Source organism: Aethalodelphis obliquidens, unplaced genomic scaffold (genome assembly GCF_003676395.1).
Source record: "Aethalodelphis obliquidens isolate GAN/ISIS:26980383/991018 unplaced genomic scaffold, ASM367639v1 scaffold61, whole genome shotgun sequence".
Taxonomy (NCBI): domain Eukaryota; kingdom Metazoa; phylum Chordata; class Mammalia; order Artiodactyla; family Delphinidae; genus Aethalodelphis; species Aethalodelphis obliquidens.
In genome coordinates this window covers 4,488,794-4,508,569 of record NW_020838005.1, presented here as the reverse complement: position 1 = coordinate 4,508,569, position 19,776 = coordinate 4,488,794, and the positions used below count along the sequence as shown (strand labels likewise).

The 19,776-nt window shown below is 39.8% G+C and overlaps 1 protein-coding gene across 2 annotated transcripts in view; it reads right to left on the bottom strand.

The window, feature by feature from the left end:
* Positions 1 to 19,776, bottom strand: part of ELP3 (elongator acetyltransferase complex subunit 3) — a 113,633-nt gene that overhangs the window by 42,111 nt on the left and 51,746 nt on the right. Inside the window, exon 10 of one of the 2 annotated variants that reach the window (XM_027088083.1) lies at positions 12,938 to 13,131. In XM_027088083.1, coding sequence (XP_026943884.1) covers positions 12,938 to 13,131 — 194 coding nt within the window. The remainder of the gene's footprint in view (positions 1 to 12,937; positions 13,132 to 19,776) is intronic. The other variant, XM_027088081.1, reaches the window with a different exon arrangement.

Below are 19,776 nucleotides of genomic sequence, written 5' to 3'. Positions count from 1 at the left end.
TAATATGGTTTATCACATTGACTGATCTGCATATACTGAAGAATCCTTGCATTCCTGGGATAAACCCCACTTGATCATGGTGTATGATCCTTTTAATGTGCTGTTGGATTCTGTTTGCTAGTATTCTGTTGAGCATTTTTGCATCTGTGTTCATCAGTGATACTGGCCTGTAGTTTTCTTTCTTTGTGACATCTTTGTCTGATTTTGATATCAGGGTGATGGTGGCCTCGTAGAATGAGTTTCAGTGTTCCTCCCTCTGCTATATTTTGGAAGAGTTTGAGAAGGATTGATGTTATCTCTTCTCTAAATGTTTGAAAGAATTCGCCTGTGAAGCCATCTGGTCCTGGGCTTTTGTTTGTTGGAAGATTTTTAATCACAGTCTCAATTTCAGTGCTTGTGATCAGTCTGTTTATATTGTCCTCCTGATTCAGTCTTGGCAAGTTGTGCTTTTCCAAGAATTTGTCCATTTCTTCCAGGTTGTCCATTTTATTGGCATATAGTTGCCTGTAGTAATCTCTCATGATCTTTTGTATTTCTGCAGTGTCAGTTGTTACTTTTCCTTTTTCATTTCTATTCTATTGATTTGAGTCCTCTCCCTTTATTTCTTGAGTCTGGCTAATGGTTTGTCAATTTTGTTTATCTTCTCAAACAACCAGCCTTTAGTTTTATTGATCTTTGCTATCGTTCCCTTCATTTCTTTTTCATTTATTTCTGAACTGATCTTTATGATTTCTTTCCTTCTGCTAACTTTGGGTTTTTTTTTTTTTGTTCTTCTTTCTCTAATTGCTTTAAGTGTACGGTTAGGTCGTTTGAGATGTTTCTTGTTTTTTGAGGTAGGATTGTATTGCTATAAACTTCCCTCTTAGAACTGCTTTTGCTGCATCCCATAAGTTTTGGGTCCTCGTGTTTTCATTGTGATTTGTTTCTAGGTATTTTTGATTTCCTCAGTGATCTCTTGTGAACCGGTACTTTTAAAAGACACTAAAATTTTCAATACAAGTAAACTCTCTAAGGTCTAGGTTTTATCATATGGTGTTGTTAAGCAGAACTATATGACAGAAAGACAGAATTACCAGCAGGGCTAGCTAATAATTTGTGGTGCCTAGTGCAAAAGGAGAACAGGGGGCCTCTTCTGAAAAAATTATTAATGGTTTCAAGACAGTGAGAGCAGAGCATTAGGCCAAGTTAAAGACCTATGAGACTACACAGGTTGCATGTCCCTGAAGCTGGCACTGACTACCCCAAAGCACAAGTCAGTGTGGACCTGGTAACACAGGGCTTTATAATGATGCTGACAGTTCATAAATGTCCTTAAATTTATGTCTGTCACTACAAATGCAATATGGCTTTAATGGTCTTTGGCAGTGAAATGCCTGGAGTGTACCAGACAGGAGTTTTTCCTCATTAGGGAATAGAAATGTGGCAATCTCCACTTTCAGTGATAAAGTTTTTTTCACTAAAAATGAAGAGAGAGAGTTCTATATATGTTGAGCATCTTCTATGTGCAAAGTAGTATATTAAGCAATTTGGAATATATAAATAGACACTGTTACAGACTCCTAGGAGTTCAAAACCCAGGTAAGATTACTGACCATCTGAACTTGATACATCCATCTAGGTGGGACTTAAAATTATTTTTAGGTTTTTCCATTTGTTTCACCTTCTTGGCTTGAAGAGATACTACATTCAAAAATACTCACTTTTCTATTTCACAGGTAACATTTTCAAGCTTACAGGCACTAATATTTGCAATCTGCTCATCAAAATCCTTTCAAAATGCTGTCTAGAGCTTTTTTGGTCTGAAGTTTCTTGCACTTCAGAAGCATCTTTTGGCTGCAAATTGGTATTCTATTCTAATGCTTCACAGTGATTTAAAAAAATCACATCAAGGCAGACAGCTGTTACACAGCCTGTGGGCACCAGCAGTTTAATGTGGCTCCATCATGTGCCTGGACAGAATTTTACATTTAATCATTGACTGCACCCTTCAGGGCTGCAATACAGAATAATCTATTGGGATGCTACTTCATAAAAACACCCGGTAAAATGGTATTGACTCAACTGTCATAAAATTTAAAGTGTAAATTAATTAAGAAAAAAAAGGGGGGTGGAGTGGGGAAAATGGCCAATTAAAAAAATATCAGGTAATCTAATAGTAAATTATAGTGTTTTTTTAAAAAAAGACAAGTGTAAAACACTGTGTTTTCACTTGAAATATCTTCCCTCCCATTTTCCTTCCTTTGTTCCTTCCTTCTGACACCTGTCTAGAAAACAATTCCTAAAATCTTCTCCTCCATGTATAAGTTTAGATTTGCTAGTGAACACTAAGCAAGTTGCTTGTAATTAGTAGAAGCTGTCACTAGGTGAACCAACATAGAGATAGCCAGATTTTCTAAAGGCACAGAACAAAAAGACACACATGATTTTCCTTTACTATGATTTAAAACAAAAATTAACTATAATTATTAAAATCACCTGGATTAAACACCCTAAGAGGAGGCTTTTTGCTTTGCTAATGGCTTCTTTCCAGCAAGACATAACCAACTGCTTCCAAATTAATAGAGTGAGGGTACTTAACTGCACTTCTAGACCACTATCAGTTTTCTACATTTTCAGAATCGTTCTAAAAGTTTAAAACTGAAGATAGAAGAAACAGTGCGATTCTCTTTTCCCAACTCAAAAGGTTTCTCAGCCCCTGAACACTGTCTAAACACTCAGCCTTCTCTTGTACACATCTGTATGTAAACCTTGAGTTACCCATTAACACTTTCCTTAGCACTTCTTTTTCAACATTTTACCATCAAGCCCTCGATACAAGTTTCTTTCTAGAAGTCCAGATATACCAAGTTCCAGCTATATCTGAATATAACTTTAAAAACATCAGTAAATGGAGCATAAAGTTTTTATGCAGAGATATGAAGCTGTTTTATCAGAACACAGCTACCAAATTGTTATTAAGTGTTAAGTGTACTATGTGAACAAGGACAGCTCTCCAGAGAGCTGCAATGGGGTCATGACAGGAGAACTAGGAACAGGGAGGTGTCTTTAATCAGCCTCATGTTTGTTATCCATAATATCATGCCTTTCTCCTTGTACACCCTTTTGGTTGTATAATATACGTATTCTTAATTCTTGCTGTCATGGCCCCTTTACAATTTTCCTATAGAGACTATATTTGCTGCTCCTGTTTTCTTGAAATCCTTATTTTTTCAGTTGGTGGTAAGCCAGGATAATGTTCCATAGTGGTATTTCATAAAGCCTATAAAATTAAGCTTTTACTGTTATAGCAATGTCTTTGTTGCTTTTGACTCGCTGGTTACAGCAGTAAGAAATTTAAAGCAAAAGGAGGACAAGGGGAAGATGGCGGAAGAGTAAGACGCAGAGATCACCTTCCTCCCCACAGATACACCAGAAATACATCTACACGTGGAACAACTCCTACAGAACACCTACTGAACGCTGGCAGAAGACCTCAGACCTCCCAAAAGGCAAGAAACTCCCCACGTACCTGGGTAGGGCAAAAGAAAACAGAATAAACAGAGACAAAAGGACAGGAACGGGACCTGCACCAGTGGGAGGGAGCTGTGAAGGAGGAAAGGTTTCCACACATTAGGAAGCCCCCTCGTGGGCGGAGACTGCGGGTGGCGGAGGGGGGAAGCTTCGGAGCCGCAGAGGAGAGCACAGCAACAGGGGTGCTGAGGGCAAAGCGGAGAGATTCCCACACAAAGGATCGGTGCCGACTGGCACTCACCAGCCCAAGAGATTTGTCTGCTCACCCGCCGGGGCAGGTGAGCTGGGAGCTGAGGCTCGGGCTTCGGTCGGATCCCAGGGAGAGAACTGGGGTTGGCCGCGTGAACACAGCCTGCAGGGGGTTAGTGCACCACAGCTAGCCGGGAGTATGGGTAAAAGTCTGGACCTGCCGAAGAGGCAAGAGACTTTTTCTTCCCTCTTTGTTTCCTGGTGCGTGAGGAGAGGGGATTAAGAGCGCTGCTTAAAGGAGCTCCAGAGACGGGCGCGAGCCGCGGCTAAAGCGCGCACCCCAGAGACGGGCATGAGATGCTAAGGCTGCTGCTGCCGCCACCAAGAAGCCTGTGTGCGAGCGCAGGTCACTCTCCACACAGCCCTCCCGGGAGTCTGTGCAGCCCGCCACTCCCAGGGTCTCGTGATCCAGGGACAACTTCCGCGAGAGAACGCGCGGCGCGCCTCAGGCTGGTGCAACGTCATGCTGGCCTCTGCCGCCGCAGGCTCGCCCCGCACTCCATGCCCCTCCCTCCCCCCGGCCTGAGTGAGCCAGAGCCCCCGAATCAGCCGCTCTTTTAACCCCATCCTGTCTGAGCGAAGAACAGATGCCCTCTGGCAACCTACACGCAGAGGCGGGGCCAAATCCAAAGCTGAGCCCCGGGAGCTGTGAGAACAAAGAAGAGAAAGGGAAATCTCTCCCAGCAGCCTCAGAAGCAGCAGATTAAAGCTCCACAATCAACTTGATGTACCCTGCATCTGTGGAATGCATGAATAGACAACGAATCATCCCAAATTGAGGAGGTGGACTTTGAGAGCAAGATTTATGATTTTTTCCCCTTTTCCTCTCTTTGTGAGTGTGTACGTGTATGCTTCCGTGTGAGATTTTGTCTTTATAGCTTTGCTTCCACCATTTGTCCTATCCGTCCATTAAAACAATTTTTTTCTTAATAATTATTTTTTATTTTAATAACTTTATTTTATTTTACTTTATCTTCTTTCTTTCTTTTTTTCCTTCCTTCCTTCCCTCCCTCCCTCCCTCTCTCTTTCTTTCTTCTTCTACTAATTCTTTCATTCTACTTTTTCCCCCTTTTATTCTGAGCCGTGTAGATGAAAGGCTCTTGGTGCTGCAGGCAGGTGTCAGTGCTGTGCCTCTGAGGTGGGAGAGCCAACTTCAGGATACTGGTCCACAAGAGACCTCCCAGCTCCACATAATATCAAATGGCGAAAATCTCCCAGAGATCTCCATGTCAACACCAGCACCCAGCTTCACTCAACGACCAGCAAGCTACAGTGCTGGACACCCTATGCCAAACAACTAGCAAGACAGGAACACAATCCCACCCATTAGCAGAGAGGCTGCCTAAAATCATGTATGTGAATATGTCCACAGACACCCCAAAACACACCACCAGACATGGACCTGCCCACCAGAAAGACAAGATCCAGCCTCATCCATCAGAACACAGGCACTAGTCCCCTCCACCAGGAAGCCTACACAACCCACTGAACCAACCTTAGCCACTGGGGACAGACACCAAAAACAACAGGAACTACGAACCTGCAGCCTGCAAAAAGGAGACCCCAAACTCAGTAAGATAAGCAAAATGAGAAGACAGAGAAACACACAGCAGATGAAGGAGCAAGATAAAAACCCACCAGACCAAACGAATAAAGAGGAAATAGGCCGTCTACCTGAAAAAGAATTCAGAATAATGATAGTAAAGATGATCCAAAATCTTGGAAACAGAATAGACAAAATGCAAGAAACATTTAACAAGGACCTAGAAGAACTAAAAATGAAACAAGCAACGATGAACAATACAATAAATGAAATTAAAAATACTCTAGATGGGATCAATAGCAGAATAACTGAGGCAGAAGAACGGATAAGTGACCTGGAAGATAAAATAGTGGAAATAACACTGCAGAGCAGAATAAAGAAAAAAGAATGAAAAGAACTGAGGACAGTCTCAGAGACCTCTGGGACAACATTAAACGCACCAACATTCGAATTATAGGGGTTCCAGAAGAAGAAGAGCAAAAGAAAGGGACTGAGAAAATATTTGAAGAGATTATAGTTGAAAACTTCCCTAATATGGGAAAGGAAATAGTCAATCAAGTCCAGGAAGCACAGTCCCATACAGGATAAATCCAAGGAGAAATATGCCAAGACACATATTAATCAAACTGTCAAAAATTAAATACAAAGAAAACATATTAAAAGCAGCAAGGGAAAAACAACAAATAACATACAAGGGAATTCCCCATAAGGTTAACAGCTGATCTTTCAGCAGAAACGCTGCAAGCCAGAAGGGAGTGGCAGGACATATTTAAAGTGATGAAGGAGAAAAAGCTGCAACCAAGATTACTAACCAGCAAGGATCTCACTCAGATTTGATGGAGAAATTAAAACCTTTACAGACAAGCAAAAGCTAAGAGAGTTCAGCACCACCAAACCAGCTTTACAACAAATGCTAAAGGAACTTCTCTAGGCAAGAAACACAAGAGAAGGAAAAGACGTACAATAATGAACCCAAAACAATTAAGAAAATGGGAATAGGAACATACATATCGATAATTACCTTAAATGTAAATGGACTAAATGCTCCCACCAAAAGAAACAGATTGGCTGAATGGATACAAAAACAAGACCCATATATATGCTGTCTACAAGAGACCCACTTCAGACCTAGAGACACATACAGACTGAAAGTAAGGGAATGGAAAAAGATATTCCATGCAAATGGAAACCAAAAGAAAGCTGGAGTAGCAATTCTCTTATCAGACAAAATAGACTTTAAAATAACGACTATTAGAAGAGACAAAGAAGGACACTACATAATGATGAAGGGATCAATTCAAGAAGAAGATATAACAATTGTAAATATTTATGCACCCAACATACGAGCACCTCAATACATAAGGCAAATACTAACAGCCATAAAAGGGGAAATCAATAGTAACACATTCATAGTAGGGGACTTTAACACCCCACTTTCACCAATGGACAGATCATCCAAAATGAAAATAAGTAAGGAAACACAAGCTTTAAATGATACATTAAACAAGATGGACTTAATTGATATTCATAGGACATTCCATCCGAAAACAACAGAATACACATTTTTCTCAAGTGCTCATGGAATATTCTGCAGGATAGATCATATCTTGGGTCACAAATCAAGCCTTGGTAAATTTAAGAAAAGTGAAATTGTATCAAGTATCTTTTCTGACCACAATGCTAAGAGACTAGATATCAATTACAGGAAAAGATCTGTAAAAAATACAAACACATGGAAGCTAAACAATACACTACTTAATAACGAAGTGATCACTGAAGAAATCAAAGAGGAAATCAAAAAATACCTAGAAACAAGTGACAATGGAGACACGATGACCCCAAACCTATGGGATGCAGCAAAAGCAGTTCTAAGAGGGAAGTTTATAGCAATACAATCCTACCTTAAGAAACAGGAAACATCTCGAATAAACAACCTAACCTTGCACCTAAAGCAATTAGAGAAAGAAGAACAAAAAAACCCCAAAGTTAGCAGAAGGAAAGAAATCATAAAAATCAGATCAGAAATAAATGAAAAAGAAATGAAGGAAACAATAGCAAATCAAAAAAACTAAAAGCTGGTTCTTTGAGAAGATAAACAAAATAGATAAACCATTAGCCAGACTCATCATTTGAGAAGACTCAAATCAATAGAATTAGAAATGAAAAAGGAGAAGTAACAACTGACACTGCAGAAATACAAAAGATCATGAGAGATTCCTACAAGCAACTCTGTGCCAATAAAATAGACAACCTGGAAGAAATGGACAAATTCTTAGAAATACACAACCTGCCAAGACTGAATCAGGAAGAAATAGAAAATATGAACAGACCAATCACAAACACTGAAATTGAAACTGTGATTAAAAATCTTCCAGCAAACAAAAGCCCAGGACCAGATGGCTTCACAGGCGAATTCTATCAAGCATTTAGAGAAGAGATAACACTCATCCTTCTCAAACTCTTCCAAAATATAGCAGAGGGAAGAACACTCCCAAACTCATTCTACGAGGCCACCATCACCTTGATACCAAAACCAGACAAGGTTGCCACAAAGAAAGAAAACTACAGGCCAATATCACTGATGAACATAGATGCAAAAATCCTCAACAAAATACTAGCAAACAGAATCCAACAGCACATCAAAAGGATCATACACCATGATCAAGTAGGGTTTATTCCAGGAATGCAAGGATTCTTCAGTATACACAAATCAATCAACATGATACACCATAATAACAAAATGAAGGAGAAAAACCATATGATCATCTCAGTAGATGCAGAAAAAGCTTTCGACAAAATTCAACACGCATTTATGATAAAAACCCTGCAGAAAGTAGGCATACAGGGAACTTTCCTCAACATAATAAAGGCCATATATGACAAACCCACAGCCAACATGGTTCTCAATGGTGAAAAACTGAAACCATTTCCTCTAAGATCAGGAACAAGAAAAGATTGTCCACTCTCAGCACTATTGTTCAACATAGTTTTGGAAGTTTTAGCCACAGCAATCAGAGAAGAAAAATAAATAAAAGGAATGCAAATTGGAAAAGAAGTAAAGCTGTCTCTGTTTGCAGATGACATGATACTATGCATAGAGAATCCTAAAGATGCTAACAGAAAACAACTAGAGCTACTCAATGAATTCGGTAAAGTAGCAGGATACAAGATTAATGCACAGAAATCTCTGGCATTCCTATACACTAATGATGAAAAATCTGAAAGAAAAATCAAGAAAACACTCCCATTTACCACTGCAACAAAAAGAATAAAATATCTAGGAATAAACCTACCTAAGGAGACAAAAGACCTGTATGCAGAAAATTATAAGACACTGATGAAAGAAATTAAAGATGATACAAATAGATGGAGAGATATACCATGTTCTTGGACTGGAAGAATCAACATTGTGAAAATGACTGTACTACCCAAAGCAATCTACAGATTCAGTGCAATCCCTATCAAACTACCACTGGCATTTTTCACAGAACTAAAACAAAAAATTTCACAATTTGTATGGAAACACAAAAGACCCCGAATAGCCAAAGCAATCTTGAGAAAGAAAAACAGAGCTGGAGGAATCAGGCTCCCTGACTTCAGACTATACTACAAAGCTACAGTAATCAAGACAGTATGGTACTGGCACAGAAACAGAAAGATAGATCAATGGAACAGGATACAAAGCCCAGAGATAAACCTATGCACATATGGTCACCTTATCTTTGATAAAGGAGGCAGGAATGTACAGTGGAGAAAGGACAGCCTCTTCAATAAGGGGTGCTGGGAAAACTGGACAGGTACATGTAAAAGTATGAGATTAGATCACTCCCTAACACCATACACAAAAATAAGCTCAAAATGGATTAAAGACCTAAATGTAAGGCCAGAAACTATCAAACTCTTAGAGGAAAACATAGGCAGAACACTCTATGACATAAATCACAGCAAGATCCTTTTTGACCCACCTCCTAGAAAAATGGAAATAAAACCAAAAATAAACAAATGGGACCTAATGAAACTTCAAAGCTTTTGCACAGCAAAGGACACCATAAACAAGACCAAAAGACAACCCTCAGAATGGGAGAAAATATTTGCAAATGAAGCAACTGACAAAGGATTAATCTCTAAAATTTATAAGCAGCTCATGCAGCTCAATAACAAAACAACAAACAACCCAATCCAAAAATGGGCAGAAGACGTCAATAGACATTTCTCCAAAGAAGATATACAGACTGCTAACAAACACATGAAAGAATGCTCAACATCATTAATCATTAGAGAAATGCAAATCAAAACTACAATGAGATATCATCTCACACCAGTCAGAATGGCCATCATCAAAAAATCTAGAAACAATAAATGCTGGAGAGGGTGTGGAGAAAAGGGAACCCTCTTGCACTGTTGGTGGGAATGTGAATTGGTACAGCCACTATGGAGAACAGTATGGAGGTTCCTTAAAAAACTAGAAATAGAACTATCATATGACCCAGCAATCCCACTACTGGGCATATACCCTGAGAAAACCATAATTCAAAAAGAGTCATGTACCAAAATGTTCATTGCAGCTCTATTTACAATAGCCCTTAGATGGAAACAACCTAAGTGTCCATCATTGGATGAATGGATAAAGAAGATGTGGCACATATATACAATGGAATATTACTCAGCCATAAAAAGAAATGAAATTGAGCTATTTGTAATGTGGATAGACCTAGAGTCTGTCATACAGAGTGAAGTAAGTCAGAAAGAGAAAGACAGATACCATATGCTAACACATATGTATGGAATTTAAGAAAAAGAAATGTCATGAAGAACCTAGGGGTAAGACAGGAATAAAGACACAGACCTACTAGAAAATGGACTTGAGGATATGGGGAGGGGGAAGGGTAAGCTGTAATAAAGCGAGAGAGAGGCATGGACATATATACACTACCAATCATAAGGTAGATAGCTAGTGGGAAGCAGCCGCATAGCACAGGGAGATCAGCTTGGTGCTTTGTGACCGCCTGGAGGGATGGGATAGGGAGGGTGGGAGGGAGGGAGGGAGACGCAAGAGGGAAGAGATATGGGAACATACGTATATGTATAACTGATTCACTTTGTTATAAAGCAGAAACTAACACACCATTGTAAAGCAATTATACTCCAATAAAGATGTATTAAAAAAAAAAAGAAGAAATTTAAATCTAAAAATGAATGGGGAGAATGCAAATTCTTCATCTGATTGCCCGTGTGATCTATGCCTTGTTACTCTTGGTAGGAAAACTATGGTGTCTATGGCTGTGAAATTTCTATTCTGTGGTACCTGTTACCCTGCTCTGCTGCTGGGAAGTAGTGTCTTCACTATTCTCTGGTTGCCCCAGTGAGTTAAATGCAAATACTATTTTTCTTTTGTTGTTATTAGTATTACTTATTGCATCTTTGTTTCTATTGTATTAAGTTTTTGAAACAATCTCAAAGTCACAGAAAAATTCCCAAGTGTGGTACAAATAACTATATTCCTGAAGTATAATATTTGAAAGTAAATTGGGAACAAGATGTCCCAATACCCCCAGAATACTCTAAGTATTTCCTACAACAAGGATATTCTCTTGGGTAACAGTAATACAACCATCAAAATCAGGAAACTAACATTGGCACTTTACTGTTGTCTAATCCTAGACTCCATCCCAGCTTCCTGTGAGCCTCCGGTCACAGCATTTCCATCAGCTGATCAACACATGACCTTACTTTATGTGTATTTCTGTTTAAGGTGTTGGTGTGTCTCTCTCTCTCTCTCTCAATAAACAGGCAGATGATTCATTATCATGAAACTCATGGCTCATAGCTCATATCTGAATGAAGCTAATCTAATACATGCCTTTTCTAATCAAACTCTCAAAAATTAAATACAAAGAAAACATATTAAAAGCAGCAAGGGAAAAACAACAAATAACACACAAGGGAAACCCCATAAGGTAAGGCACAGCACAGCCTTCCTGCACTCAGGAACACTACACACAACACTTCAGGCCATTTTAAACAGTGAAATCACCAACAAACAGCACAAAACTGCAAAAATCATGGCCATTAAACAGACTGTGAAAAGGACATGTGCACACACCATTGTATTTGTTATTGTTTGTTACATTTACAGTTATTTCTATCTCTACCAATATGTTGAAAACCACAAGTTCACACCAGTATCTCCTATTCCCAAACACCATGGGGTACATTAGAATTTTCTCCTTTTTCATATTTGGCATTCCCTTTTCAGATAACAGAAAACCCAGCTCCCATTATCCTTAATATTATCTGCTTATTAGATCCACCCCTTGCAAGTTACTGACCCTCTGTTGCTGTCCTCGTCTCCACACCCCTCAGACACATCCTCCTCGCCCTACTGAGCTCTGACATCTGGTGCCAGGTCAGCCGTCAGTGAGAACGCCTTCCTCACACATCTGGGCTGCAGCAGCCTGAACCACACCACCACCTCCTCCCTGAGAACACCCTTCTCCCCGTGCTCTGGGCCCTGCGGCTCCCTGTGTCCCTTGTGTGGATGCCTGCGTTGCTCAGTAGCTCCTAATGTCTTTTGGACTGAATTGTTCCAGAAAGGTGGAAGAGAAGAGGAAGGATAATGCAAATGATTTTGATGGCTGATTTTCTAGTCACTATCTCCTTAGTATTTTTAAAAATAGAGATCATTAAGCAATTTAGGTCCTTAAGTTGGGCCAATAATTTAAAAAATTTGAGAAATAAATACACTGTGCCAGAAATGTGGTGTAAATATCCTTTGACCTTTAAGGAAATCCATTATTTTATATCGTTGATAATTTCCCTTTAGTTGATAGTTCTGCTTTATGTTATTAGTAGCACAGTTGTTGTGCTCAGTGGAATCCTAGTCACAGCAGCTGACTGGACACGCATTTATCGATCCCCATTTGGCCTTGTACTGGTAATACTGGAATACAGGCAGTTTTTGGCAGGGTGGTAGAAATGTGCCTTAACGACCAGGAAGTACAGGAATGGCTTTGTCAGGATTGTAGGTAAATAGGTAACTTTATGGCTTCTAAAATTTTCCTTCAGTGTTATGTTTCTATTTAAAAAAAAAAAAAGACCACGATTGAAAATGAGATCTCAGTTTCTCCTAGAAAAGTAGTTCAGATGATTTCCTTCACACTATCAGGAATATGTCACTCTTTCTCCACATTTACATTAATGTCAGTAAAGAATGCTCGTTGCTACTCTTTCTTTTTTCTTCAGAGGCTCTAGAACAGGGATAACAGACACATGGCTCCACGTCCTCCTCCCACACTCACTGGAGTATCTGGGTTGGAGCAGATCTGAGAAAGGAAACGCTGATGTAGATCATAAGCTCCTGGAACCAAACACCATGCTCACTTCCCATCATCCTCCATCTCCTGGCTCGCGAATGGAGAGGTGAACATGTGAATAAACGTGATACTGGCAAAGAGGCTTGGACGTGCTGTCCTATCATTTCCATCCTCTCTATCTACAGACAGCATTCTAGGTGTCCCATTTTTAATTAAAAAAAATTCAAACCCATCAATTTGCAGTAAGACTCTTCTCATTAGAAACTGTTAACAGATAAGACTCATCACTGATGACTTCTGGCATAAAAGATTAACACATTACCTCTGCACTCGGTACACTCGAGTCCACGGAGGCACGAGGGCAAGGATCCGGGCCACCAATTCAATCAGGTCACTGGGAGAATAACTCTTGTATCTTCCCGATTTCCACAACTCATAAAGCCCAGTTCCACGAATCACCAGGGTAGGGTAGAGTTTCAAACCATCAGGACGAAAAGCAGGGTTCTCAAAAAACTCCTGTGAATAGAGAAAATGACTTCTCCATTAGTTATATGGAGATTACCCACAGTGAAGTTTCAATCTGGGGCTGGCTTCTCTCACATACCTATGTGGTTCTTAGACTGACTTTCCTTCCTATCAAGCGAGGGAAGGTATACAGAACAGAAACTCATTGTTTTTACAGCCTCAGTGGAGCAAAACATGTGTGTGCTGGGTGACCAAGCCCTTGCCAACCAACCCAACCCCGGTCCACTGCTGTGGTGTCATCGCATGCCACCCTCCCCACCTTGCTTTTCTGTCTTTGCAAAGGCAATTTCCTCTGCCTGGAAATTTTATCAGTTTTTCTTCATCTAGCTAATCTTCAGGTCTCAGCTTGAATGCCAATTCTTCAGAGAGGTCTTCCTGACCTTCAAATACAAGTTGCTTCACTTAAAAATGTTTTCTGGAATTCTGTATTCTTGCCTTCCTAGCAGCATCATACTGACAATTTATCAGATGCCTGCATTCACCTCTAGACTGTATCCTCCTTTAATAATGGAATATATTTAATTGTTTAAACTTTTAAAGGTTGTGACATAGATCACCATCTGGGCTGCAAAACCTAAACTGTCTACTATATGGCCCTTTGCAGAAAAAGTATGCCGACCCCTGGATAGGACTATTTTGTCCTCAGGCCAACTGGCACCATTCCTAACCCGGGATACACACAGTCCATTTGTTATCTGGACACTGAGGGATACATCTAATTCATCTACTTTGACATAGTAATTTCCTGCACTGTATCATCCCAGCTGGCTGCCTTATTTCTTTACTTGGGTTGTAGCAAGGAGACATCAGGCATTCTCCTTTCTATGACTTTGCACTGCTAATGTGCTCTTATCTTGATTTTGCTTGACATGTGATAGAGGAATGAAGGTGGACTCATACAGCTCCCTCTCACCCCGACCCTGGCGTTAGTACTTAAACGGCCAGCAGTACCGTATCTTGTGAATTGTGAAAATGCTTTTTTATCTTGTGCTGTTATTCTTACAGAGCTTTCCATTGTTTAACTTGGTTTTCAAAGAAATATATAACTATAGAGTTTTCGATCTCTCTCACTGATTTCTGTCACAGTCTTAAATGCTATAATCTTTGTGCACCATTTGCTCTTAGGGCTATTCTTCTGTAATTGCATGTAATTTTCCCTGTAACATTTATATATTAAAGATTCATAAGGTCTTTAATATTCTATAGCCATCCACAAAGAGTATGTATGCAAGTCACTTTCTACCTAGTCTGCATCTATATTGGAACACAGGATTTCAGTAAAGTACTTCTGGTTACTCGTGTAATAAATTAGGGGGACATATGGGCTGATATAATCCTTTCATAAGAATGATGATAGATGGAATTGGTGCTGGACTTCCGGTTAAACATGGAGAATTAAAATATGTGTTTCTTTCCTTTCCTTCCAAAATCACACTGAAATAAGAGGAAATAATTTTTTTAAAAAGCATAAACCCAGAAGAACAAAGAGAACATCAGAGGAGACAGGAGGGGGGATAAGTGATAGCAATAAATTTTTGGAAGACAGAAAATGGATGGAAGATTGGTAAATGACTTTGCAAATGAAGAAAACTGTAAACAAACTATCTGCAAAGGGGGATACGGATGAAAGGGCAGCTCAGTCACACCAGAGTCCCAGGAATGAGCATAGATCAGAAATAGCAGTAATGACAGTTCTTCAGAATACAGTTATGATTCAGATGATGTGAATATTATACCAACAAAAAGACAAAAACCTTAGTGATTGATTCTGATATGGAAAGTGAAAATGAAACTCACGATGCTGGAGAATGCTCCTCTGCTTCTACAGAAGAGTGGACTGAAGACAAAATTTCATGAAAATTAGAAGACTCTACAGGTGTGTCAGGTTAACTATTGAATGTAATAACCCACAAAGTGTTAGTGAAATAACAGAATTAATTTTGATCAGCCGAAATAAAAATTGCTGGCCACAGGCATTAATTTCTGCAAAAATACCCCGGTCAATAAGGAGTTTAAAAAAAAAAAGGAGGGAAAATGATTTCACAGAATTCTGTAAGTGTGAAGATATTAGAACAGAGACATTTTTGGGCATGTAAAAGGCTTACTTCCCATGATGAATCCTTTCTTAGAAAGCTGCTGGAGAATGTGTTTTAGTAAAGTAAAGGAGTAAACCAATAAAAAGGATTAACTTGGTTTCTAAAAAACAAAGGATCTGATCCTAGAGAGTAGAGAAGAGGAGCCCTAAGGAAGACCTCTGTGAACTAGGCACAGAGAACTGCCAGTCCAGTTTGGAGCTGGAAGATTAGACCTCCAGGAGTTATGACTCCAGCCTAAAAAAGGAACTTAGAGAATATCTGATAGGGTCAGCCACTGAGAGAGGGGCTTTAACACTGAATGGGCACACTTGAAGGTTACAGATACTCAGAGAACTAATAAGCAAATAAAGAAATAAGACAATTTTACTGTTAACTCTAGGAAAAACAAAAAGTTATTTAAGAAAAGAAAGTAGGTATAGTATATTACTTGGCTCCATGCAAATAATAATAACTTATGTAAAAACTGTAATGAAAACACTGACTACTCATATAACTAAAATAGTGGCCTAATAATATTGGGAGAATGGGAGTTCAAAGAACTAACTCTTTAACTATTGTATTGGTAACAGTAAGACAAGAGAATCTCTCTACTGATAGTCAGGAAACAGGAATCCAAGCATAGAAGAAGGAAACATAGTGGTAAATACTGGGACCCCTCCCCCACCTCCCCTGGCCTGGCCACAACAGTTGAAAGTGGCGGAGGACTACCGTGTTTTGATGTGACCCCTTTAGGACTTACTGGATCTTCAAACACTAGTTAATAATAACTTTATTAATTAATACCTTTTATACTATAAAGATAAAAATTAATTTAATAAACATAATTTTGGTGGCAATGTGGATGATATATTAGAAGGGAACATGGCTGGTGGCCGTGGGACTTAGCTAAGCAGCTGTCTACCTGTGCAGTGAGCTGACAAAAGCATGAATTGAAGTTGTGGCAGTGGAGATGAAGAGGAGGAGACAGCCCTCAAAAATATTCAGAGGGACTCAGCTCCCGGCGCCCGTCCGTCCGCCCCCGTCCGCCCGCCCCCGTCCGCGGCAGCGCTAGCTGGGCGCGGAGCCCGCGCGGGGCCGACTGGAGCAGCGCAGGCGGGCGGCGGCGGAGTCCTAGCCGCCCGCCCCAAATTTAAAAAAAAAAAAAAAAAAAAAAAATATTCAGAGGGAGTAACAGACAGGACCTCCTGTTAGATTAGACCCACGGTAGAGGGAACAGCGACAGCAGCAGTGATGTACTGAGCACTCGTTATGTGCCAGGCATTCTTCTAAGCATGATGCATGCATTACCTCTGCCCACCTTCACAACAGCCTCATTCAGAGATGAGGAGACTGAGGAACAAAGCAGTCCGTTTGCTACCAAGTGGCGGGTGGGGCCAGGATTCAAACTAGGCCCAGTCTGGCTCCACATATTCTCTCTTTCCTTCTGAATGACTGAATGTCTAGCTTGGGAGGGTATGTGGATGATGGAACACCAATATCACAGGAAACAGAAGACAAGGAGACCACAGGGGGAATGAAGTGTGTCCATATTGGACACGTTAAGTCCGAAGTACAAGTAAGACATCTGGTGCTAGTTGAAGAGTATTCAGCAATTGGACTTAAGAGCTAAGGCTTAAGGCTGGAGAGGAAATGAGATTAATTGAAGTGTAAGTGGTAAAGTTAGAACAGAAGAAAGATAAGCATATAGATGAGAGCAAAAGACAGAAGCCACATTTAAGTGGTGGGAAGAAAAAGGAGATCTAGTGGAAAAGAAATAGTCCTAGAGGTTAAAAAGGGAACCAGGGGACAGCAGAGTCACAAAAGCCAGGGAGATGAGAATTTAAAACTGGAGAGTCTTTAACAATAACAGGTGCTAAGACTGGATAAAATGTCAGCCGAGAAGTATCCTTTGGATTTGGAGATTAGCAAGTACTTTACAATGTTTGAGAGAATAGTTTCAAAGAGAGAGAGAGAGAGAGAGAGAGAGGGAGAGGGAGAGAGGGAGAGAGAGTGTGAGTTGGCGGGCAGCGGGGAGTGAGTAGAAGCCAAGCTGCAGTGGATTTGGAGGAAGCAGGGACACTGAAGTGTTTGTAAATGACGTGGGGGCACTCAAGGGAAAGGAAGGCAGGGTACTGCTGTTTTTCACTGTAGGCCTTACAGTACAATTTGACTTTTAAAATTTTGCATGTGTTCCTTTGATACAAATAAAAAATAACTGAAAACGTAAAGTTCTGTTTCTGTAAGATCCAACCCGACCAGGATTTCAACATCATTCGGGTCATGCATAGTCATTCATCATAAAACAGACTTTCCTTGGCCTAAGAAAGGAGACACAGAAAGGTGCAATAGAAAGGGTGCCTTCCTAAGAGCCTGTTTCTACCTGAGACTCACCATGGCCTTTAACAGTTACTTAACTGCGTCAGGTCTTGTTTCCTTGTCTGAGGAGGCTGCAACAGGTGGTCTTTTCTGATATAATTCTACACTACCTGTATTCTATGATATTACCTTAAGTATCGAGCCTTTACATTAAGAAAACCAAGCAAATGAAGAAGTAACAACAAACACCTCTAACCATACCTGCCAAACTGTAACTTGATCACACTGGCTTTTGGGAAAAACAGCTCAGTGGGGGAAAAAAAGAACTTCTGAGTGTCCAAAGGGTGGGCAAACATTAATGGACTTTGAAAGATTTCGCATTACTGACAAGAGGTTCTGGAGATAAATTTTTCCTCAAGAGAAACTGACACTCTCTAAGCATTTTCAGCAACCTGAGCTTGGATATCCAGGAGCAGTCTAATTTTAAAAGAATACAATACAGGGCTTCCCTGGTGGCGCGGTGGTTGAGAGTCCGCCTGCCGATGCAGGGGACACGGGTTCGTGCCCCGGTCCGGGAAGATCCCACATGCCATGGAGCGGCTGGGCCCGTGAGCCATGGCCGCTGAGCCTGCGTGTCCGGAGCCTGTGCTCCGCAATGGGAGAGGCCACAACAGTGAGAGGCCCACGTACCGAAAAAAAAAAAAAAAAAGAAAAAAAAAGAAAAGAATAAAATACAAAAACAGCTAAAGGTTATTTTGAGTAGTAAATGATATACCATTTTGGAGACCTGAGGACAGATGGAAAGGGTGAAGTTAATGCTCGGAGGATAAATTCCTAAGATGTTAAACATTCTCCATCACAACCAGGACTTTCAGCTTATAAGAAAAAAGAAAACTTCACTTCAAAAATAAATCTCAGTTACTGAAAAATATAAGCAAGTGCTATTTATCACAAACAGCTATGAGCTCTGTACCTACCACTAGATAAGAGTGTGAATCTGCAATGAACAGACGCAAATGACCAGCTCTGCTCTTAGTGACCCGGAACTGACCTAAGCAACAAGGTGTGAGAGCAAAGCCAATTTATAATTAACACATGCAGGCACATAGCTGGGTAGAGGCTTTATGGATCCGTGCCAGGCAAGGCTATCTTGTCCTCTACAGATATAACATTTTTTAGACTTCTACAATTATACAAGTAGACCCTTTACTTAGCAACCCTTCCTATGGATAAAACACATTAAGGAAACTGTATCTGTGGGTTGCTAATAATGTGACAATAAAATAAAGTAGGGAAAAAAGAAGTTTTTAAAGTGTAAAATATACTGCCTACTAATTCAGGAAAAGTTGTGAATTCCAAATAGGCCCAAACAAGATTTCTTAAACAAAAACTAGTTTAAAAAAATTTTAGTAAACGTTTTATTGAAATATATCTTAGTATAAAAAAGTACACAAATCTTTAAGTGTACACCTGATAGATTTTTACAAATCATGTAGCCAGCACCTAGACACTCAAATCAAGAAAAGGCACCTTATCCAAACCTCAGAAGCCTCCCATATGCCTGTTTCCAGCTACAATTCCATCCAAAGCTTCTGAACCTCACATTAATAGGATTGTACGTTAGGTAGTCTTTTGGATCTGGTTTCCTTTGCTCAATATTATGCTGAATAGAATCAGCCACGTTGTTGCATGAAGTCATAATTAATTTACTCTTATTGTTTTATGTATTTCATTGTTTGACTACACCACAACTTACAATATTGATGTATTTGACTTTAATGGACACTTGGGTTGTTTCCAATCTGATGATACTACACTCAGTAATTTGTGACTGTGTCTTGGTAAATATGTGTGTGCATTTCTGTTGGGTAAACGTGAAGGAGTAGAATTGCTGGGTCATGGAGTATGCCTACGTTCACTTTTAGCAGATATTGTCAAACAGTTTTCTAATATGATGTACTATATTCCCACTGGCAGTAAATAAAAGTTCCAGTTGCTCCATACTCTTACCAACACTTGATATTGTCTTTTTTCATTTTAGCTATTCTTAGCTATTCTGATGAGTATACAGTAGCCATGCATTGTAGTTTTAAATTTCATTTCTTTGAAGATAAATGACTTTGAGAACTTTTAAATAGTTTTACTGAATATTTGAATATCCTATCTGTGAAGTGTTTGTTCAAGTTTTTTTTTTTTTCCCATTCTCCTATTAGGTGGTCTTTTTTTTTTTTTTTTTTTTTGCGGT